This window comes from Microcaecilia unicolor, chromosome 1, assembly GCF_901765095.1.
Source record: "Microcaecilia unicolor chromosome 1, aMicUni1.1, whole genome shotgun sequence".
NCBI lineage: Eukaryota > Metazoa > Chordata > Amphibia > Gymnophiona > Siphonopidae > Microcaecilia > Microcaecilia unicolor.
In genome coordinates, this window is record NC_044031.1 from 600,332,826 (window position 1) to 600,357,751 (window position 24,926).

General features: G+C 44.6%; 1 protein-coding gene across 1 annotated transcript in view; it reads right to left on the bottom strand.

The window, feature by feature from the left end:
• Window positions 1-24,926, bottom strand: part of COL22A1 (collagen type XXII alpha 1 chain) — a 743,309-nt gene that overhangs the window by 320,858 nt on the left and 397,525 nt on the right. Inside the window, exon 16 of the mRNA XM_030219538.1 lies at window positions 19,114-19,158. Within this exon, the coding sequence (XP_030075398.1) occupies window positions 19,114-19,158 (45 nt within the window). The remainder of the gene's footprint in view (window positions 1-19,113; window positions 19,159-24,926) is intronic.

Consider the following 24,926-nt stretch of genomic DNA (forward strand, 5'->3'; position numbering starts at 1 on the left):
TCACTTTTGTGATATTCTCTACAAAATAACATAAAAAAAGGGAACTTTTGTTATTGGTACATATTACAGGCAGTAAAGAGAGAGAGAGGGAGAGAGAGTGTGCATGTGTGGTATGGTGGTGAGGAAAGATGGGGAGGTGAGCATATGACTGAAGGCATGCACAATATAGGACTGGCACTGGTTTCCTCTATTCAATGAAGGAGAAAAAAGTACGCAATGTTGGTTCTCCTCCTCCAAGAAATGGATTTTTATAGGAACAATGAACAAATAGAAGACATTAATAATTGTTATTAGGGGTGTTAAATGTTTTCTATGAAGTTAATTACAGTGCCTCATAGTAATAATGACTATTGTAATTTAGATAGTATTTCTCTTGTTCTTTCAGAACACAGCAGGCTCTTGCAAGAACACTTGAAAGAAAAGAAAGAAATATGGCTTGATATAGTGTTGCTATTACACTCAAGGGAGGAAGGAAAGGAGTGTGAAAAGAATGAGAAGCATTGCTTTGTAGCAACTATCATGCAGACTGCACAGATTCTGCTCTACCGTTCAAATTCTCATTCTGAAATATCCTTTGCAGTTAAAAATATATGCAAAAATGTGTCTTGTATAGCTGAATGTTCTATCGGAGCTGAATGAAACTATTAACAGCTATGGGCAATGATTAAGGTAGACTTGGGGAAAGCCATAGTTTGTCCCTGGGGTAAAGAACAATAGAATCAACCTACTTTTTGGGACTCTTTCAGGTACTTGTGACCTGTACTGGCTTCTGTTAGAAACAGGATTCTAGACTAGTGGACCCTTGGTCTAATCCGGTATGGCAGTTCTTATATTCTTACCTATTTTCTGTAAAACCAAAGCAAGCTTGAAAGGAGAAAGGCAGCAAAAGTAATATAAAGTTGTTGGTTTCTTGGCAGTATTATAATCAATCGTTGGAGTTATTCCTAGGTCGTCTTCCATCTTTTTCTAGGATATTTAGGTGCACATTTTCAAAGAACTTAGACTTACAAAGTTCCATAGTGTAACAAGTGGTTAAATATTATTTTGTATACCTGAAGGGGGAGCTCGTTTCAGGCAGGGGGAGGCTCAGGGTAGCCCAGAAATAGTCCACAATGGGACTGAGACCAGTATATAAGATAACTTTTAAAAAATGTTTTGATGATTGTGTATGATTATAAGTTATAGAATTCTGGTGTCCAGAGGTCCTAAAGTGGTGCTGTGACCTTTGAGGAAGTTTGATATATAAAATGCTTTAAATTGTGTTTCTCTTTGGGGGTTTAAGAGAGGTTTAAAAGTGAAGATTTTCACATAATTCTCCTCAAGCATGGCTATAAGATGTTGTATTTATTTATTTGTTACATTTGTATCCCACATTTTCCCACCTATTTGCAGACTCAATGTGGCTTACATAGTACCGTAAAGGCATTCGCCAATTCCGGTATGAACAAATATAAAGTGATGTTGTGGTAGAATAAGGTTCATGTGTGACAAACGCGTTAGGGAATTGTAGTGAGGAAGAGTTATTTTATGTCCATTATGAGCTTTCGTTTTGTTGTGTTGCAGGGTTCAGGCATTTAAGTTGGGTCGGTAAGGTATGCCTTTTTGAACAGGTTAGTTTTTAGTGATTTCCGGAAGTTTAGGTGGTCATACGTTGTTTTCACGGCTGTTGGTAATGCGTTCCATAGTTGTGTGCTTATGTAGGAAAAGCTGGATGCATAAGTTGATTTGTATTTGAGTCCTTTGCAGCTTGGGTAGTGGAGATTTAGGTATGTTTGTGTTGACCCTGTTGTGTTTCTGGTTGGTAGGTCTATGAGGTCTGTCATGTATCCCGGGGCTTCACCATAGATAATTTTATGAACTAGGGTGCACATTCTTCTTTTCTTATATCAAGCACAGAAGGGAAGGGAAATGGGACTTGATATACTGCCTTTCAGTGTTTTTTGCAACTACATTCAAAGCGGTCTACATGGTATATACAGGTCCTTATTTGTACTTGGGGCAGTGGAGGGTTAGGTGACTTGCCTAGAGTCACAGGGAGCTGCAGTGGGAATTGAACCCAGTTCCCCAGGATCAAAGTCTGCTGCACCTCCTCCAGAACTGACTTATGCTTATTTAAAAGTGAAAATGAGAGATTTCTTTAGGATAATTTTGACTGTTTTAACTGTGAGCTGTACAGGGATCAGTCTTTGGCAAACCCTCTTCTGCAGAAATTTGCATAGCTTGAATCTGATTGGCTGCATTGCTCAGCTCACCACAGGAACCTGTTTCTGTGGAAGTTTCTCCAGCCTCAGGAGAAGGAAGACGGTTGGACTCTGAACAGGTAGGGTGGATGTCTGAGTATCTGGGAGGTTAAAGTGTGAGTTGAAGAAATAAATAATTTGTGTGAGTAATATATGAAAAAGTTTGGTGAGTGGAAGTGAGAGCTAAAGTGTGACTGTGATTTGGATAGACTTTAACCTTTTTGTAACCCTTTGGTGAGAGGAGGTTCTGCTCTAAAGTAAAGTGTAAAGTAAAAATTTGTTCTGACAATTATCAGGATTACCTAGTAGTGATTTTTCATCTACTGAAAAGCTGTGAGAACTTCAAGGGAAGGGGAGAGAATTAAAATACATACAAGTTCTGTGAGAACCCTGCAAAGTGTGTACAGCTCGAGGAGTATTCTTTTATTATTATTGTGGTATTCTCAGTGCATTTTTTCTAGCAAAAAAGGTGCCGGTACTCAAATGCTAGGCCACCCTTCAGGGGTGGGATGATCACCGAAGGACCTACCCTACAATAACCAAGTCCCCTGCATCCAGTCACAGAATCTATGACAGGGCAGAATTGGTGTGTAGAGCCTGAGCTCTTTCATTAAAACTTGGGGTCCATGGGTATGAAGCCAACTACATGAGCTCCCCCCCCCCCACCCTAGGAGGGATGCATCCATTGTCAGCACTTTTTGTGGCTGAGGAATTTGGAATGGTCGTCCCATGGTCAAACTGGACAGGATTGTCCACCACTGAAGAGAATTTCGAAAATTGGTGGAGAGTTAGATCACATCCTCCAGATCCCTCGCAGCTTGATACCACTAGGAAGCTAGGGTCCATTGAGCTGATCTCATATGTAGACGTGCCATGGGAGTTACATAAACTATGGAGGCCATGTGCCCCAGAAGTCTCAACATCTCCCGAGCTGTGATCTGCTGAGATGCTCGAACTGTATACACCAGGGACAGGAGGTTGTCTGTCCTTGTCTCGGGAAGATAAGCCCGAGCTGTCCTCGTGTCCAGCAGTGCTCCAATGAATTCCAATTTTTGGACAGGAGTCAGATGAGACTTGGAGTAATTTATTACGAACCCCAGTAGCTCTAGCACCTGAATAGTCATTCGCATGGACTCCAGAGCACCTTCCTCCGAGGTGCTTTTCACCAGCCAATCATCGAGATAAGGAAACACATGCACTCCCAGTCTGCGTAGCGATGCTGCGACTACTGCTAGACACTTTGTAAACATTCTGGGCGCAGGCCAAAAGGCAGTACACAGTACTGAACATGCTGTGTCCCCAGCCGAAATCGAAGATATTTCCTGTGAGCTGGAATTATCGAAATGTGTGTGTATGCATCCTTTAAGTCCAAAGAGCATAGCCAACTGTTCTCTTGAATCATGGGAAGAAGAGTACCTAGGGAAGCCATCCTGAACTTTTCTCGGACTAGGAATTTGTTCAGGGCCCTTAGTTCTAGGATGGGACACATCCCCCCTGTTTTCATTTGCACAAGGAAGTGCCTGGAATAGAATTCCAGTCCTTTTTTCCCTGGTGGAACAGGTTCAACCGCAAGGGCCTATAGAAGGGCGTAGAGTTCCTCTGCAAGTACCTGCTTGTGCTGGGAGCTGTAAGAATGAGCTCCCAGTGGGCAATTTGGAGGTTTGGATTCCAGATTGAGGGTGTATCCCAACCGGACTATTTGAAGAATCCACTGGTTGGAGGATATGAGAGGCCACCTTTGGTGAAAAAACATTAACCTCCCCCAACCGGCAAGTCATCCGGTACGGACACTTTTACAGTGGCTATTCTGAACTGGAGCCAGTCAAAAGCTTGTCCCTTGCTTTGACTGGGGAGCAGCATGGGCCTTAGTTGCACGCTGTTGACAAGAATGTGCGCACTGGGGTTGAGCATAAGCAGGCTTAGGAAGTGGCATACCTATGTCTCTGTGAGTAATAGGCACTCCTCTTTGGCTTGCCAAAAGACCTCCTGGCTGAGAAGGCTGATACATAAGGTGCCCGGTGGGAGAAAGAAGAGATGGTATCAGTTTGCTTTTTGATTTGGTCAGTGACAGCTTCTGCTGAACCAACTGTTCTAAGTCAGAAACGCGCAGCCATCAGAGTCTGCGCATTGCTATACTTTGAGCAGAGATCCTGGAAGCCATATCGAAGGTGTCATAGGCACCCCTGGCCAAGAACTTCTGACATGCCTTCTGCTGCTTGGCCAGCTGGTGCACTGATTCTGCTCCAGTGGGAGAGAGTCCGCCAAGTCCATCAGCTTGCGCACCAAGGCCTGGAAGTATACCCTCATAAAGAGCTGGTAAGACTGTATATGGAACATGAGCATTGAGGCCTGGAACATGTTCCTTCCAAAAGAGTCCAAGGTCCTAGCTTCTCTGCCCAGGGGCACTAAGGCATAGTCTCTAGAAATCCTGGCTCCTTTGAGAGCGAATTTCACCACAATGGAATTGTGAGGCAACTGAAGCCTATCAAAACCAGGTGTGCTGTGGATCCGATACTGTGTGTTGATCTTCTTAGGAATGACAGGGATCGACAGAGGGGACTCCCAGCTCCTATCGAGGACTTCCTCGAGTACCTCGTGGAGAAGAACAGTCACAGCATCCCTAGGATGAGACATGTAGTCCAGGACCTCGAGCATCTTAACCCTGGGCTCGTCCTTTATTTCCAAACAAAATGGAATAGCATCATCCATTTCCTTCACAAAAGAGGGAAATGAAAGGCTCTCCAGAGGAGACCTTCTCCTTTCAAATAGAGTGGAGAGTTCAGAGGGGATACCATAGGACTCATCCTCCGAAAAGTAGCTTGGATCCTCCTATGACTCCCTTGATCATTCCTCATCGGTGTCAGTCAGAAATTCCTTGTGGGAGGACCGAGACCGAGCCTCCCTTGACCTTGAGAAGACATGCCCTCGAGAGGGGCATCAAGGAGTCTAGAGTCTGCTCCAGGCTCGACTCCAGCGAAGCTTCCTCCACAAAAGTTGAAGGGGTACCAGCTTGGGTGGCAGTCGACACTGAGGCCGCATGCAGTGCCAGCATCGGAGACTGCACTGCAGGCTGAGAACCAAACAGGGCCGCAACAGGCTATATGGTGGGTGCAAGCACCCTGATACCGATGCACACTGTTGCAGATTGCCATCCAACAGCTAAGGGAGCAAGGCACAGATACACTTATCGGGGCCGACACTAGAAAAGGCTGGGCCACCTGCTCCAAAACAGGCTGCGTGGTTGGCAGCACCATGCGAGTGTGTGTGTGTGACAGAGAGTGAGACTGCGTGCGAGTGTGTCTGTGAGAGAGAGTGTGTGTGTGATTGTCCTCTCTCCCCTGCTCATCTCCAGCCACCCAGCGATTCTCCTCTTCCCCTGGCCCCCCTCCAGCCACCCAGCAATTCTCGTCTCCCCTGCCCCCCCTCCAGCCACCTAGCTATTCTCTTGTCTCCCCTGCCCCCCTCCAGCCACCCTGCGATTCTCCTGTATCCCCTGCCCCCCTCGAGCCATGCAGCAATTCTCCTCTCTCCCCTGCACCCCCCTCCACCCAGCGATTCTGCTCTCTCCCCTGCCCCCCCTGCAGTCACCCAGCGATTTGCCGGCCCCACTGATTTGCCAGTGCACTCAGAAATCCCGGCAAAATTGTAACCCAAACCGGCTCACAACGGTACGCAGCACGACCGAATGACACCAATGTATAAAACAATGCCTGAAATACTGCAATCCCTACTAAGAACCCGCACTGCTGACAGCCATATTAAGAACAAATATGTCTGAATGTCGCCGCTATACACTACCGGCAGCAGGCAGGAAAAAACGGTGAAGGCACACAACCCCCCCCCCCCCCCCGTCTGTTATCCCATATATCCACACCAGGAACATCGGAAAAGAACACACAACATCCAATATGGAGAACAGAAGTCCCCTTAATGTGGATCCTCCGTGTTTTTTTTTTTGTTTGTTTGTTTTTAGACCCTCATACCTTTCCCAAACTTTGAACTGCAAATAAAGAAAAATAAGCCAATGTTCCAGCGATGTTCCTCTCCTGCGTGCTGCACACAAAATGACCCCTTCTCCCGATGCTCCTCCCTTCTTCCCATACACTTCCTCGTGCGTCTGACGTCGTGTACCGTTGCCTGGCAACTCTGCAGCGATCCCTTCACTCTCACTGTTCCGCCCTCGACGTTATCACGTTTTTACGCGAGGGCGGGGCAGAGAGAGATGTGACACCCTTACGAACTTATGAACCCTGAAGCCATGGAGTCAACTTCAGAACGTTGGAGATGCGTTTTATTATAGTAGATATGTGGAGGGGCATTTTCAATATGACGTTTTGAACATTTTGCACTACAAGTCCAAAATTTGAATAGAAAACATGACCATTTTCAAAACCGCAAAATGTCTATTTTTTTTTTTTAAATACCATTTGTAACAACATTTTGTGCTCTGTGCATTTCTCTTTTCAGGCCATTTTTGGGAAAAAAAAGTACAAGTCAAAAACACAGAAAATCAAGCCATCAGGATGTAGGAGGGGCTAGCATTTTTAACAGACTGGTCCCCCAGACATCCCAGAAGAGCAATGGGGCACTGCTGGCTGTGGACTTCATATAAATGCTCCCAGGTACACATTTTACTGTTGCTTTCTTAACTTGTCTGCTGAACCCTCCAAAACCCTCTACCCCCAACTGTACACTACTAAAATAGCCCTTATGGGTGAAGGGACACCTATATGTGGGTACAGTGTTTTTCTAGTGAGTTTTGGAGGGCTCACAGTTTCTACCACAAGTGTAACAGGTACAGGGAGGTATGGACCTGGGTCCACCTGTCTACAGTGCACTGCACCTGCCACTATACTACTCCGGGGACCTGCATGCTGCTTTAATGACCTGGCTATAACATCTAAGGCTGTCATAGAGGCTGGTGAGTACTATTTTATTCACTTTATTGGGGGTGGGGGGGTGGGAGGGGTAAGTGATCACTGGGGAAGTGAGGGGGTCGGACCATCCCTGATTCCCTCTGGTCATTTAGGGTACCCTTTTTGTGCCTTATTTGTTCTGAAAACAGGTCTAGACCAAAATGTTGCATTTTTCACCTTAGATGTTTTTCGGTTTTTTTTCCATTATGGCTGTAAGATGTCCAAGTGTTAGGCACACCCTAAACCCGCTCTAATCTCACCTTCAAAACGCTCCAAATGCCCTCTTATGATTTGGACGCACTGCAGACAAAATACATAGATAGACATCTGCAAAACAGGTTTTGTAAATGCCAATTTGGACATTTTGAGAAGAAATCCGTCAAAATGGTGTTTTTGGACATTTTTCTCTTTCGAAAATGAGCCCAATAGTCACACAGGAGCATCATATGCATTGGGTTGTGTTCATCCCACATATGTCAAGTCAGTTTCAGGTAGAATGCTTTGGATAAGCCCATACAGTGTGAGTGAGATGGTGCCCCAGCCCCTCTGATAGGTGTCTGCTATAATATTGGCAATCGTCACAAAATTAAAAGGGGGAAAAACACTCCAACAACTAAATATCAAACAGAAAAAAAGGAGGGAAAAACTCCATGACTAAGACTATAATCAGCCTGCAAATAGGTGGGAAAATGTGGGATTCAAATTTAACAAATAAAGAAATAAATAATAGTAAAAGGGTAACAGAGGGGCATCAGACGTTCATTTGGGGCAGGCCATTGGACTGTTTGGGGGCATCAGACATTCATTTGGGGCAGGCCCCATCTGTTTCATGCCCCAACCTACAAGTATGTGATCAATCATTTACCTCCACTGTGCACAAACTAAGGCCCCCTTTTACAAGCCATGCTAGTGGCTGACACGCAGCAATGTCAACACAACCTATTCCAAGTGAATGGGCTATGTCAGCATTACCGCACAGGCAGCCGCTAGCGCAGCTTTGTAAAAAGAGGCCTAAGGTAACAAATTTTATTTAACAAACATTTTTTTTACAATTAAATACTAAATGCTTAACCTAAGCAATGAAACATTATGTGAAAAGCAACTACTTATCTAGCTCCAGACGAGCCAGTGCTGTAACAGCTTAATACACCTGACACCCACACTATAAATCAGTGGCATTTCGGTCAGTCAGTTAAGAAAGTCACTCAAAACCTAGAAAAGAGCAAAAATCTCCTTAAAAACAGACACCTTTGTCATATAATAGATAAAAAGTGAGTTAAATCTACTCACTGTGTCAACCGTCACAACGCCATGTTATAAGACTGGGCTCAAGGCGGAACGTGCTAAAACAAAAGCAAATTTAAAACACCCCATGCTGATATTCTGACATCAGCTGTTGAATGCATCAACAAAGCTTATAGAGAATCTAGGCAGTGTCGGAACAGTTGTCAAAAACTTATTGAGTAAGCTGTCAAAAACTTACTGAGTATAAATAACCATTGAAAATCAATACTGATGAAAATGAATATAAATATGAAGCATGTGTAGTATAATTTCCTAAACCTGCAAAAAATAAAGAAATGAAAAATAAAACATTTTTAAAACAAAAGTTCACAAAAGTTCCAATAAAATAGCATTGAACAGCTGATGTCACGATGTCAGCATGGGGTGTTTTAAATTCGCTTTTGTTTTAACATGTTCTGCCTTGAGCCCAGCCTTATAAGAGGGCATTGAGCCATTGACACAGTGAGTAGATTTAACTCGTTTTTTTATCTAGTACATTTATTTATTTATTTATTTATTACACTTGTATCCCACATTTTCCCATCTCTTTGCAGGCTCAATGTGGCTTACAATACATCATGAATAGTGGAAATACATTAGAAATAGACATTTAGTGTTACAGAAGGATCTTGGGCAACATGATAATGATAAAACATGATAATGAAAAAAACATGATAGTAGTATAACAAGCAGATATAGTAGGGCAGTTCTGAATATATGTGGAGGAGTTGTGTATATTCACATTGGTTGATCTTTGTGGTATGCCTTGTTAAAGAGATGGGTCTTCAGTAGTTTGCGAAAGGTGTCTGCTTTTAAGGAGATTTTTGCTCTTTTCTAGGTTTTCAGCGACTTTGTTAACTACCCCGGAAGTATGTCTGACTGACCAAAACCACTGGCAAGCGGAGAACTCAAACGCCCCACGGTAAAGACAACAGAGAACAGAAAGTGGGAGAGCGACCAAGGATATCAGAGACTGGAGGATGTTCTTAAAATGAAAGTTTATTAAGAGTTTCGAAGACTCTTAATAAATTTTCATTTTAAGAACATCCTCCAGTCTCTGATATCCTTGGTCGCTCTCCCACTTTCTGTTCTCTTTTGACTGACCAAAACACCACTGATTTATAGTATGGACATCAGGTGTATTAAGCTGTTACAGTGCTGGCTCTTCTGGAGCAAGATAAGTAGTCACTTTTCACATGTTTCATTGCTTGGGTTACGCATTTAGGGCCCTGTTTACTAAGCCGCGCTATAGGCACATTAGTGTTTTTAGTGCGAGCTAACGCTAGAGACACCCATACATTCCTATGAGTGTCTCTACCGTTTATCGCGCACTAAAAACGCTAGCACACCTTAGTAAACAGGACCCTTAGTATTTAATTGTAAAAAAATGTGTTTGTTAAATAAAATTTGTTTGTTACCTTAGGGCTCTGTTTATTAAGGTGAGCTTGCATTTTTAGTGTGTGCTAAAAATTAGAGCACGCTAACCATATAGATGCCCATAGGAATATTATAGGCATGTGATAAAAATGCTATTGCGCCTCTAGCATAGCTTATTAAACAGGGCCCTTAGTTGGGTAGGCTAGGACTTGAAACAGCTGGGGCTGCAAGAGGTCCAATGGGCTGCCCCAAATGAATGTCTGATGCCTGTTACCCTTTTACTATTATAATGATTAGATTACAATCGGATTATAGCCTTTGTCACAGAGTTTTTCCCTCTTTTTTTCTATTTAATAATGTTGGCCATCAGCAGAGGGAGCTCAGCTATAAGCAAATGCTGCCAGTTATGCTAGCAGCAGAGCCCTGCTATGGCTGAGTTCTCAGGGCTGCTGAGTGATGAGTAGTACATAGAAGTGTCCAGCTTGAGCATTACTGGCTTTGGGAGGATCTATAGTATCAGTACAGGCTGGTTCCCCACCCCCCCCCCCCAACCCCGGTAGATGTTTCCAGGGAATTCCCAGAGATGTATTTGTTTGTTTGTTTTAAGCAAGTAAACAAAGTTCAGTGCATCTATCTATCTATCTATCTATCTATCTATCTATCTCTATCTATCTATCTATATATATATATACATACATACATACATACAGTGCAATCTGCTTAAGTGCAAGGGGTCTGGGACCAAAGAAATGCATGCAGTTAACCGGAGCGTGCACTTAACCGTTGTGACCCAAAGAAGCTTGACATCTGATAAACATATGTACAGTACTGTTTATTATTATACATATAGTATACAGTCTCCGTTAACTGACGTTAGGCTTACTTGAAGTAATCAGTTATAGTCCTCTGTACACTATTAGGTCTGTGAGTTCCATAGACTATGTCTGCCAGACGGTAAAAACTGTCATAGCACTGACATCCAATGGCCTCCAGATAGGCCCGCATGGTGTTGAGACTCTCCATCGCTCTTGCAAAAGTGACAGGAGCAGGTTTTTGAATTTCGTCAGCATGTGCCTCGCTGCTCATTTCATCATCTGTTTCATCATGAGCCATTGTTGCCTGCATGTAGGAGCATATCTCAACATCAGTGCTGTCTTCAGCTGTTTGCAGATCGTAATCAACAGCTACGTAGCGATGGAACTCCTCTTCAGTAACACCGGCTGGGATGTCAATAACCTGTTCATCTGACGCGTTTGCAACAGCTGCATCTGTTTCGGCCCTCTCCACATCCTTAACAAAGCTTGCCTGCTTGTAGCAGTTCACAATGGTTGCCTGTGTAACATGATTCCAGGCTTCTTTCTGCATATGTAGGGAATCCAACAGTGACAGATTACGAGCCAGTTCAACAGCACGTTCATCCTTGCCAGTCTGGTCATCCATAACGCTCATCAGACGACATAGCACAAGAGCCCGATAATGTTGTTTGAAATTGGCTATTATGCCCTGATCCATAGGTTGGATCAGAGAGGTAGTTTTTGGTGGCAGGAAGACTACCTTGACATTAGACAGCCTGCCATCATCCCTGTGTGCAGCACAATTATCACAAAGCAACAAAATCTGATGCTTTTGTGCCCGCATTCTAGTGTCTAACTTCTTTAGCCACTGCTTCCAAATTTCCCCAGTCATCCATGAATTTGCGTTAGCCTCGTATGACACAGGAAGTTGCTTAACATTTTTGAAGGAACGGGGCTGTTTGCTCTTTCCAATGACGAGGGTGTCATGTCTGTGGCTGTGACCACCCTCAGACTTACCTTATTTTTGGGGGTCAGCATCTGTGCTGGCTTCTGTCTGTTTCTGTGTTAGTTTTGTCTCTGTCTCTGTGTGCTGATTACCTAACTAGACCTCACCTGTGTGGGCTGCACCTCTCTGGGGAGCCAGCATCTAAGATGGCTTCCGCCTGCTCTGTTCCAGCTTCCAAGTTGGCTCCTGTCTGTCCTTCTTATGTGTGTCAAGCCTCTCTCTGGTGTCAGTGTGTTCCCTGCTTCTATCCTGCTGTAGGTGACATCATCAGTGAGAGCCTTCATAAGGAAGTGCTGTACTGGCATTCAGGGCCTTTGCATGTGTTATGCCAAAAGGTCGTCAGGTTAGTGAGTGTACTGTTGCACTGCCACATAGCCTGTCTCCGGGGCTCTTGCCCATCTGCTTATTGTGTCTGTGGACTGCTAGTCCTTCTGTGTGGGCTCTTGCCCTTCTGCTTGTGTGTCTGTGGACTGCTAGTCCTTCTGGTGCTCCACTCTGTGTTTGGAACCACTGTAGCTTCAGCTTTTGTGGGTTCCCTGTCTGTGTTGGGAGCTGCTGAAGCTTCAGCCTGTGTTTGATCCCTGTCTCTGTTTGGAGCTATTTAGCTTCCAGCCTTTGTTTGTTCTCTGTAGGTGGTTGTTAGCTACTGAAGCTTCAGCCATTGCCCTGACCTCTGCTAGTGCCTGGTTTATTCTCTGCTTGCTGCCTGTCTCTGACTATAGTCTGAACCCTGATACTCTCTGTGTGCTTCTGCCCAGCTTATGTGTATATCCTGTATCCTGCCTCTGCCTAGCTAGTGTATATCCTGAATCCTGCCTCTGCCTAGCTAGTGTATATCCTGAGTGTTTATCCTGAATCCTGCTTCTGCCTAGCTAGGGTATATCCTGAACCCCGTTTCTGCCAAGCTTGTAGGTGTTTCCTGACCCCTGCCTCTGCCAGGCCTGTATGTGCCTCCTAGCCTCTGCTTTGCCAAGCTTGTATGTATATCCTAGCCCCTGCTCCTGCCAAGTCTTTGTGCACATCCTGTCTGCTCAGTCTGTCTTGTGTTTCTTGCTTAGTGGCTGTGCAGCAGCTTTCAGTCCTAGTCTAGTATCTAGCCTAGCTTCCCTCGTATAACCCAGACCCAGGGTGGGTCCTTTGGATCTTCAGTTCCTGCTTTGTCCTGCAAGTCCTGCCGGCCACCCGCACTTGGGAGCTCAACTCCTGAGGAACGGTGGTCAAGCGCAGGTGAAGCTGTTCCTGTTCTGCCTGTTCTAGTTACCTGCCTCAGTTACTACTCCAGTCCAGAGTTCCAGTCCTGCATTTCCTTGTATCCAGTTCCAGGGTGGTCTTGCCTGCCTCTGCCGCTCCTCGGCAGTGGCCCAAGGGCTCACATATTCTGGTTCTGCCTCGAGAACCCGACAGAGGGGTTCCAACTTCTCACTCCCATCCATATTGCAGCAAAGGAGGATCGTCAGTTGGTCCTTCGACATTTTACCTCCAGTAGTTTCGGCATGTTTGAATGCAAGTGTGCCATCAGGAATCACTTGCCAGTACAGACCATTTTCACCAGCATTGAAAATGTCACAAGGTGCAAACTCGTTCAAGATGGTAGGAAGAACTGAAACAACCCAATTTTCAGCACCAAAGTCATCAGCGTCTTGTTTCTCACCATGCTGTGTCTTGAATTTTATGTTGTTCTTCTCCTTCCATCTTTCCAACCATCCAACAGTGGCTTTGAATTCAGTTAGTCCAAGACTTTGAGCTAGCTGGTTAGCTTTGTCCATAAGCAGTGGACCACTGACAGAAAACTATCTGCTCCTGACTCAAGAAAACCACCGAAGAAGAGCATCTTCTACCTCCTCAGCTTTTCCCACCCATTTTCGTTTCCATTGTGGATTTGTATTGTTTTGCCAGTCATCCAGAAGCTGGTCTTTCTGCTTCAAGACACGTGAAATTTGACTGGGATTGACACCATATTCTTTAACAATAGACGCTTGACTTTGTTTTCAAAATTTTTAAGAACTTCTATTCGTTCAGCCAGTGTTAAAGTCTTACAGTTGCGTAATGACGACGACCCCAGTGTACATTCTAACAACATTGTTTCGCTTATTTTGCCTGTGGCAGTTAAAGGGGTGGTAAATTTGAAATCTCGTTGGTTGTCACACGCCAATCAGCTTCCATATTCTGTGCGCACGCTTATGTGGAGTCTTTCCTGCAGAGGAGCGGTCTTAAACCATGCATATAAGCAAATCTTGCACTTATCAGTGGTGCGCTAAACCAAAGTTTATCCCCATAGAAACTGATGGTGCCAAAAACGGGACCAAAGTACAGCATGCAGTTAAGCAGAGCATGCGATTATCCGATGTGCACTTAAATGGAGTGCACTGTGTGTGTGTGTGTGTATATATATATAAAATCCTTCATCTCTTTTTTGCAAGGGAGAAAGGGAAATAAGCATTTTTTTTGTCCTTTTGACTAGAGTGGGTTGTCAGAAATTCACTTGTAAAACACCACAGCCAATGCAAATAGCACATTTTGCAGGGTAAACCTCTTCCTTTCTATTTATTGATTGTAGTTCTTTTCTATCCAACTTAAACTAGTCTGTAAACCTCTTTGATTGCACCTACTGAAGGGCTATATAGCAAGAATCTAGATAAACATAAATATACAGCTAAAACCTTCATGTTTACCTATCTAATTAAGTACTACAGCAGTAAATTTTTATTTTCCACTTTTTAGCTTTCGTGGTTAACAGTATTAGTGTATTTTATAAACTTGATGATTGTAAAGGCATGGTCCCAGCACCCCATTGCCCTTTTCTCTACAGATTTGCACATAAGGCGTGCAGGAGGGGATTTGGAATTCAGGGAAGGAGAAGATGTGGAGTGGAATCCCCTGGATTGAAAGGGAATTATCCCTGGCTGCAGCCCTCCAGGGGCTGGCAGAGCACACTGAATGGGAAAGTGTTAGCACATAGGGCTAGTAAGAGAAAGATGGATATCTCCTTTACACTGGGGGGAAGAAGGGGGATATATGAGGAAATAGTCCTTCAAAGATCCCCGCTTGGGAGCCAGTTCCATGTAAACCACCCCTTTGGTACAGAACTTCCCCACTTTAGAACTAAGGGAGGAAAGTAAGACCTGGAATGCCCTCAGGGAGAAGGGATTAGAGCTATTCCTTCCAAGGAGGTTTAATAGACTGGAGATGAAGTGACATCAAAATGCTGAAACCAATTAGGTCTGTCTGAGTTTTCCCTTCCCCATGCAGCTGTCATCCCCGTATACTCAAAACAAAGCAAGCAAATCTATGAGCTGCTGCATCTACGTTGTCAAATGCACTTAATTTTGTTTATTACTATTATTTACTACTGGTTGGTATACAGCAGAAGGTAACGTGGAGGGGCATAATCGAACAGCGCCGGCCATCTATTTGACTGGCGCCGCAAAGAGCAGTCCCGAACCGTATTATCGATAAAGATGGCCGGCCATCTTTCGTTTCGATAATACGGTTGGCGCCGGCCAAATGACAGAGATGGCCGGCATCGGTTTTCGCCGATAATGGAAACTAATGCCGGCGATCTCAAACCCGGCCAAATCCAAGGCATTTGGTCATGGGAGGAGCTAGCATTTGTAGTGCACTGGTCCCCCACACATGCCAGGACACCAACCGGGCACCTTAGGGGGCACTGCAGTGGACTTCAAAAATAGCTCCCAGGTGCATAGCTCCCTTACCTTGGGTGCTGAGCCCCCCCAAACCACCACAAAACCCACTACCCACAACTCTACACCACTACCCTTATGGGTGAAGGGGGGCACCTACATGTGGGTACAGTGGGTTTTTTGGGGGGTAGGAGGGCTCCCATTTACCACCACAAGTGTAACAGGTAGGCGGGGATGGGCCTGGGTCCACCTGCCTGAAGTGCACTGCACCCACAAAAAACTGTTCCATGGTCCTGCATACTGCTGTCAGGGAGCTGGGTATGGCATTTGAAGATTTGAGGCTGGCATAGAGGTTGGCAAAAAAAAAAAATTTTTTTTTTTGGGTGGGAGGAGGTTGGTGACCACTGGGGGAGTACGGGGAAGTCATCCCCGATTCCCTCCGGTGGTCATGTGGTCAGTTGGGGCACCTTTTTGAAGCTTGGTCCTGAAAAAAAAAGGGACCAAGTGAAGCCGGCAAAATGCTCGTCAAGGCCGGCTTTCTTTTTTCCATTATCGGGCAAAGCCGGCCATCTCGTACCATGCCTCCATCCCGCCCCCGTCCCGCCTTCGCTACCCTACCGACACGCCCCCTTGAAGTTTGGCCGTCTCCGTGACGGAAAGCAGTTGGCGCCGGCCAAAATCGGCTTTCGATTATACCGATTTGGCCGGGTTCAGGAGATTGCCGGCCATCTCCCGATTTGTGACGGAAGATGGCCGGCGACCTCCTTCGAAAATAAGCTGGCAAGTCAACTTCATGCTTTGTAATATAATTTTAATGGCATTTTTCTCAGTCATTACCCAAATATAAATAAAAATTATAATGTTAATTATACGACTGTGTCTACCTCTTATGGTAGCTTTTGTTAATTAAAGGCATGTCAGAAAAATATTTTCAAGTGCGATTTTATTATGCAAACAATACACCGCCAAAATACAAAATAGCAAGCAGCACAGTATTAGTGGCCAAGTTTATACAAAGTTAATTATTTTCAGTGGAAAATAAATCTGTTGGCTGCCTGCTATGTGAATATTCCATCACTGTTTAATTATTGCTACCAAGTATTACGTATTTAGGGCATATGACTTAAACATAGATTGTTTACATTTGATTATCTAGACCTTACATGCAGATGGTATTGCTTATTAAACCCGAAGGCAAAACCAGTGTGGTTAAACAATTTGGTATAAACTGTGTTGTTTATGACTTGTTATGAAATGCTTCGAGTCCTACTGGTCTGTGTTATTTTGGTGGGTAGAAACAGTCAGGTGGGCTTATAGGGAGGGAGAGGAGTACGGAAGGGGAAGTGTTCTTGGGATAAAAGTTTTTATTGTGCCATGTTGGATGGTTTACTATTTTTTTCTTGTTCTGTATGAAGCTTATCAACCAACATGTTTTGTTTTTAATAAAGATGATTAAAACATAAAAAATAAGTTTTGGATGTTACTGAATTCTATTATTCTGTCTCACTGTATTTCCAGTTTTGGCACAGTATGAGCCATCACAAGAACAAAATATAAGAAAACCAATGGGCTGCATTAGGGGCTTATAGCCCATTTAGTTATGTTTCTACAAATGAGAGATTTGTTTGACAGAAAATATTTTTATTATTTTCATTTATAAACCACTAGTCCCTAAAACATGCTCAAACAGAATATTCCATTTGTGTATCTAAAAGGTAAAGTTCTATAAAACATATGAAGATGTGATTACATGTGCCCCAATGAAAGGATAGTTTAATTCTACTTCCATTTAATTTCAATATATTCCATCATCTTTATAACACCATGCTTCCCAAGGCAGATTACAACAACATTTAAGATGAACCCATCAGGAAACAGGATATCTTCACTGAAATTTGGCCATCTGTATTGTATACAGTGTAATTAGTTTTTAGTGTAGAAAAATGAGCACAAAATACAGAGTTTAAAATTGCTGTTTCTACCAGGTATAATAATTTTTAAGCTGTTTAGTGACATTCAATTGTTATTTCGTGATATTTATATCTACATATGGGAAGCTTTCAAATAAATTTAAAAGCTGTCCAATAAGTAAAAAAAAAATACAAAACTTTTGTCCTCCACCTGTTAAGGTACTGCCTATCCAACTGAAACAGTTTTAGACTTGTTACAGTGGACCAACAATAAAAAAACCCGACAATGTGGATGCAGCAGCTCATAGGTTTGCTTGCTGTGTTTTGAGTAAATGGGGATGATGGCTGCGCTGGGAAGGGGAAACTCAGACTATCCTAATTGGCTTCCTTGCTTACAATGGACTAGATAGGCTCACTTCCACTCCTGTTTATTAAACCTCCTTGATTCCTTCTGGATTAGAGATGAAGTTACCCCATTTGGCCAATAGGGAGAGCCCCAGGGATGAAGCCCAGTTTCTTTTTGAGTAAAGAAATCCTCTCACGGGAAGCCATGACCTGCTCAGTTGAAAACAGAAACAGCTGAACAAAGGGAGAAGGACCTAGGAGCTTCTCTTGACACTAAGGCCATGGACTGACTGGAAACAGGAGCCTCCAGCCCTGTAGCAGAGGGTAGTGAGATGGAATGAACCACTTGTTGATGGACAATTCAAGGTACTGAAAAGGCAGCTGTAGGAGGCCCCAGAGAAAGCAGAGCTGTGCAGTGGGAGGCGAGCTGTGAACCCCTCAACAGTAACAGGGGCAGACTGCTGAGAAAAGTGCAATTTTTTTTATTGGACTAACAATACATTTTTTGATTAAAGGGGTGAAATAAGCATACGGATAAAAGTAAACCAGTTGATATTGTGTATCTGGATTTTCAGAGGGCATTTGACAAAGTACCTGATGAACAACTCCTGAGGAAATTAAAAAGTCATGTGATAGGAAGTAGTGTAATACTGTGAATTAAGAACAGAATAAAAGAGAGAAAACAGAGAATAGGGTTAAATGGTTAATATTCTCAATGGGGAAGGGTAAATAGTTGGGTTCCCAGGGCTCTGTGCTGGGACCGCTGTGTAGGGTTACCATATTTTGTCCCCCAAAAAGGAGGACAAATGCCCCACCTCCTTTTATACCCCACCTTGTCCCCTTTCATGCCCCACCTTGCCCCTTTCATGCCCTCGCTCCGCCCCCGTCACATTTTCCCCTCCCCCCGTCACACACCCCGTCACCCCCCTCCCCTTACCTTACTACTGCCTTGGTGGTCTAGTGACCTCTTCGGGGCAGGAAAGAGCCCCCTCTTTCCTGCCCGGAGTGCTGCCCTGCATGCATCCTTCCTGTTGTTGATCTTGGCGTCAATTCAAAATGGCCGCCGAGAGTTGACGTCTCACGAGGTCACTTCAACTCTTGGCGGTCATTTTGAATTGGCACCCAGATCAGCAACAGGAAGGATGCATGCAGGGCAGCGCTCTGGGCAGGAAAGAGGGGGCTCTTTCCTGCCCCAAAGGCGGAAGAGGTCACTAGACCACCAGGGCAGTAGTAAGTAAGGGGAGGGGATGCTTGAGAGTGTCCCACGATAGTACCTTTTTAACCTTGGTAAGCATGCGTTAGTGCTTACTGTAGCTTTATCTTTGCTGTCTATTAGGTCTTTGAAAATTGAACCCATGTTACTGTTGGGAACTACCTAAAATAAAAGTCTGTTCATTTAAAAATTACTAAAGTGAAACATGACCCAGGAACTACTATTTCCAGTAATTTAGCAGTCTTAAAGCATCACCGGTGATCTAATTATTGAACACAACACAAAATTCTCAAACCTTGAGTTGTCTAAGACCCTTTTGGATACCACGCTATGTCCATATCATTCCCTTTTCTATATATCACCATGGTTGATATAACCCAGACTTACCTTTTCTCCCCGAGATCCCTTTTCTCCTCTCTCCCCCTGTAGACCCTAAAAATTAGAAATGATTAATAATTAGTGCTGATCACAGCCAGTTCCCCAATTCATTTTATGGTCCACTTGGATTTAGAATAAATTTTAGGCATCTGATGACTTGAATAGCTGCCTTCTGACTGTTTTGAAAATGTTTCAAAAATGTGCCCCACTCTGGTACACTGTAATCTTGCTCTAACTTTAGCTCCTCCAGAAGTTAATTCCACAACTTGGGAACAACCACTGAAAAGGTGAGAGCTCTGTCTCACTCATCTTATCTCTTTAACTACAGGAACCACAAATCAGTGGTGTACCTAGATTGGTTGCCACCTGGGGTGGAGCCCTACCTCCTGCTCCAAGCAAGGGGATATGCTGAGCAGTCATGCAGCTGTAGACTCTGCTGGTCCCTTGCCCCCGAACAGGAAATTAATGTCAGTGAGAACAGGGGACCGGCAGAGCCAACAGCTGCGCAACTGCTCAGTGCAACCCCTTGCTGCCGCACCCAGGATGGACCGCCCCTACTGCCCTGCCTTTGGTAGGTCACTGCCACAAATCATGCCACCAGACTGTATCACGATATTTCACCAATGCTATGCAAACCGTAAGACCAGTATAACCTCTGTCTGTTGGGTTCTCAGCATAGTCCAGAACAGATATAAACTACACATATTGGAAATCCCGCCAGATTACTCACTGAGAGCTTCATGGTCAAATTCAATAGCATGATATGGTTTTAAGGAAATTCCTTCCCTTCTAAAGACAATGGGGTCAATATTCAGAATGATTTGACTGGGCTGGAGAAGCTTCTACTCAATTGCATTGCAGTGAGAGGGCCATCCCCATATTTTTAGCTGCACATAATTTTTCCTTCAGCAGCACTGTACAGTTATGCTTTACCTGATACTTTTCTTTCCTTTAGTCACAGCAGACAAATCCAGAGGCTTGTGGGTTATGACCATCTACCAGCAGGTAGAGATAGAAAGTACCAAACTGAACTGTCTCATAGGATGGTATGCTGCTTGGTCAGTCAGTATTTCTTTTATAAAGCAGAAGCAAAAATAAGGCAAACATTTCTCCCTCCTCACAGAAACAAGGCATAGGCCTGTCAACTAGCAGAACTATGCACTGGAAACCACAGCAAGAAACCTAAGCAGATAAACAGACTGAACTGATAGTGTCAACCTTGTGAAAGGGTGGTGCTCTGGATTTGTCTGCTGTGACTAAAGGAAAGAAAATTATCAAGTAAGACTTAATGTTTCCTTCCTTGTTATTAGCAGCAGAAGAATCCAGAGACTTGTGGGATGTAGCAAAGCAGTCCGTAAGCAGGGTGGGAACAAGACACAGCCACTGAAAGAACTGACGCCCCGAAGGCTGCATTAGACCTAGCCCAAACCATCAAGCGGGCAAGGACTGGAAAATATGTGTCACAAGGACCACATAGGGGACCTTCACAGAACAGAATGAAGAGAAGCACCTGGAGAACATATAGCAAGCAATAGGCGCCTGACTCCAGCGAGCTATGGCTGCATAGGAGTCTGCATTGCCCCGACTGGGGCCCACCAGTAGCAGAAAGGGAGACTGTGCCCAGACATCCATTGGTGGCCTGAAGGTACCAGAAAGGCCCACAGCTACCGTGATATAAATCAGCAGATGGAAACTCTCAAGATGATTTTCTTCCCGAAGAATGGAGGAAACAATGGCTGATTAATGGAAATGTGGATACCACCACAGGCAACAATGATGAGACCGTGCTGAGAGTCACCCTTGGTTCCGAAACATGAATAAGGGATCTACACAGAGCACTGTCAGGATTTCAAATTAGCAATGGAACCAAGCAAAAAATGCCAGCTGGAGTCTCGCTGACCATGCAGAGATGGAACCAGTTTGAGCATGAAGGCACACAGAAGAAGTCTGACATAAGACAGGGAGGATATTATTGCACGATAGGGCTAAGGCCCATGATAGGGTGAAACTGCACCCCAGGCTCAGAGTAATCAGAACCCTATAGACATAGGATGAGCTGAAATACGATGCCAGCTAGCGACATTCTGCACAGAAAGGACTGAGCTGTGTACTACAGAACACCAGAAGCATGCTCCCCAGCTACAACAGAGTCCTCAACAAAGTAGAAAAGTCATGGATGACAAGGACAAGACCAATCCGAGAATCAGATATGGAACAGCGTTGAAGTTGTACTGTACATTCAGAGACAGAGGCACTTCCACCTCCATGAATGGCCTCCTCATCCAGAGATGCAGCTGTGCCCAGATCCCGAGAGACAGAGAGAGCTGCACCCCAGAGCCAGATAAGGAGCAGTGCTGTGTAAAAGTGATTCACTTCCTGTAATGAAACCTCACCTCATGCTCAGAGGTGGAATTGGGCTTACATGCAGAGGAGCCATGCCCCAAAACCCAAGAGGAATCCCATAGACAGAGACAGAGCCAACTGTACTGGAGTGATAAGGAAGAAGCAGAGATGAAGCCATACTCTGCACCCTGAGATGGAGCACTGCTCCACATTCAGAGACTGAGCCATGCATTATATTCAGAGATGGTGCCATGCTATACAGCCATGGATGGTACGGTGACCTACCTTCAGAGATGGTGCCACGCTTTACCTTCAGGGATAAGGCTGCACTCCACATTTAGAGACGGAGTTGGGAATATATTCAGAGATGGCACTGTGCCCTATATTCAGAGATGGAGCTATGGTCTACAGTCAGAGATGGAGCTGTGCTCTAGTATTCGAGATGGCACCATGCTGTACAGTCAAAGATGGCTTTGTGCTCTACCTTCAGAAATGGAGCCGTACTCTACCTTCAGAGATGGTGCCACACTGTACATGCAGAGAGGGAGCTGTGCACTAAGCTGAGAGAGAGAGCGAGAGCTTCACTAGACATACAGAGATAATACAAAGACATTTGGAGATGGAGATGCACTCTACATGCAGAGACAGAGCGTTGGTCTTCATTCAGGGATGGAGCTGCGTAACATGCTGAGACAGAGTTCAACTCGCTAGGCAAAAATGGGTCTGCGCCCACCAGCATATATGAATCTATGCTCACCAGGCATAGAAAACTCAGTACATAAAGATGAAGCAGCATTCAACAGGCAGCAATGGAGAGCCATGGCCACCAAGCATATCATGTTAAGTATCAGAACTGGGACTGTGTTCCACATACAAGAAAGGATGGGTTTACTCTCAATTTAGATATGGAGCCATTCTAACAAACAGAAAGGAAACTAGGAATGACATCCTGAGATAGAACTGAACTGAGACTGGGTCTAGCAAAGCACGAGTGGACCACGTGAGATATAGCGATGTTGCTAGAACCATGCTCCACAGCCAAATACTGAGCAGCACAGCAAGTAGAAAGGGGAAACTGCTGAACAGTGATGGAGCCATGCTCCACATGTACCAGTGTAAGAAGCTCAACAGCTATGAAAGATCCGAATTCTGCCAATATCATAGAGCCATGAGCTAGCTAAGGAGATGTAGCTGTGTGCTAAGCTGAAGCTGTCACTGTGAGGCAAAGGCAGATAATGACCACAGGACCTGCCAAATGCCGAAACAGCTGGAGCTTCTAACAGTGAAGGAATGCATGTAGAAGCATAAAAAACACAACCATGCTGCTTGCCCAGTGGAGAGAAGGCACTTGAGACAGCAAGAACCTGAAAGTATGCATTGGGAAGCGAGGCCAGGTAGCTTGCTTCACCCCCAACAGGAGGATCCCAGAACAGTGGCCATGAAGAGAACAGTGAAGGCACCATAAACTGTCTTCTGCCGATCTGTAGCAAAAAACTGAAGGCTTCAAGCTGCCAAGCACCCAGGGGGCATCCCACTTGGCATCTACTCCAAACCACAAGGCTACAGTGGTCTGAAGGCCAATAGTACAAATGCTAAATCTGAAGGGTAATCGTCTATGCCAGAACAGCTCAAGGTGGCTAAAGGCATAGTGAGCTGTGAGGTGGAAATGCCTCTCTATTCTGAAGTCAAAGTCCACGAACGCAATCGGGAGCTGAAGGCTGACAATGCCGCAAGGGACCATACTACAGGCCAAACAACTGTAAGTCTAAGGCTCCTGATGCCACATGGAATCGACGCCTTAGGGAGGCCATGTTGGGATAACCGACATGACCTGAAGGCTGTGGCAGCAGCAGTGCACCAATAAATGCTCATGTGGGCATGGGCCACCAGCTGCCCCTGCATCATAAGTGCATAAGCACCGCCATACCAGGAAAAGACCAAGGGTCCATCAAGCCCAGCATCCTGTCTCTGACAGTGGCCAATCCAAGCTTCAAGAACCTGGCAACCCCCCCCCCCCCCCCCCAAAAAAAAAAAAAAAAAAAAAAAAAAAATAATTCTTAATAATGTTCAATTGACTTTTCCCTCAGGAATCTGTCCAAACCCCCTTTAAATTCTGTAAGGCCAGCTGCTGTCACTACATTTTCTGGCAACGAGTTCCAGAGTCTAACTACATGCTGAGTAAAGAAAAACTTTCTCCTATTTGTTTTAAATCTACCATATTCTAGCTTCATCTTGTGTCCCCTGGTTTTGTTGTTGTTTGAAAGTGTAAACAAACGCTTCACATCTGTCTGCTTTATTCCGCTCATAATCTTGTAGACTTCTATGATATCACCCCTCAGCCGCCTTTTCTCCAAGCTGAAGAGCCCTAACCTTCTCAGCCTTTCCTCATAGGGAAGTCGTTCCATTCCCTTTATCATTTTTGTCGCCCTTCTCTGCACCTTTTCTAATTCCTTTATATCTTTTTTGAGATGCGGCGACCAGAATTGGACACATTATTCTAGGTGCGGTCGCACCATGGAGTGATACAACGGCATTATAACGTCCTCGTGTTTGTTTTCCATCCCTTTCCTAATAATACTCAACATTCTGTGCGCTTTCTTAGCCACCGCAGCACACTGAGCAGAAGTTTTTAACGTCTTATCTACGATGACTCCCAGATTCCTTTCTAGGTCTGTGACTCCTAACGCATAACCTTGCATGACATAGCTGTAATTCGGGTTCCTGTTACCCACATGCATCACTTTGCACTTGTCAACATTGAACTTCATCTGCCACTTGCACGCCCAATCTCCCAGTCTCGCGAGGTCCTCCTGTAATCTTTCACAGTCCTCCTGCGACTTGATGACCCTGAATAAGTTTGTGTCATCTGCGAATTTAATTACCTTATTAGTTACTCCCATCTCTAGGTCATTTATAAATATGTTAAAAAGCAGTGGTCCCACCACAGACCCCTGCGGGACCCCACTAACTACCCTTCTCCACTGAGAATACTGACCATTCAGTCCTACTCTCTGATTCCTATCTTTCAACCAGTTCTTAATCCATAGTAATACTCTACCTCCGATCACATGACTCTCCAGTTTCCTCTGGAGTCTTTCATGAGGCACTTTGCCAAACGCCTTTTGAAAATCCAAATACACAATATCCCCTGGGTCCCCTGGGTCCCCATTGTCCACATGTTTGTTCATCCCCTCAAAAAAATGCAGTAGATTGGTGAGGCAAGACTTCCCTTCACTAAATCTGTGCTGAGTTTGTCTCATCAGCCCATGTTTTTGTATGTGCTCTGTAATTTTATTCTTAATAATAGCCTCTACCATTTTGCCCGGTACCGATGTCAGACTCACCGGTCTATAATTTCCCGGATCACCTCTGGAACCTTTTTTAAAAATTGGCGTAACATTGGCTACCCTCCAGTTTTCCGGTACTACACTTGATTTAAGGGATAGATTGCATATTACTAACAGTAGCTCTACAAGTTC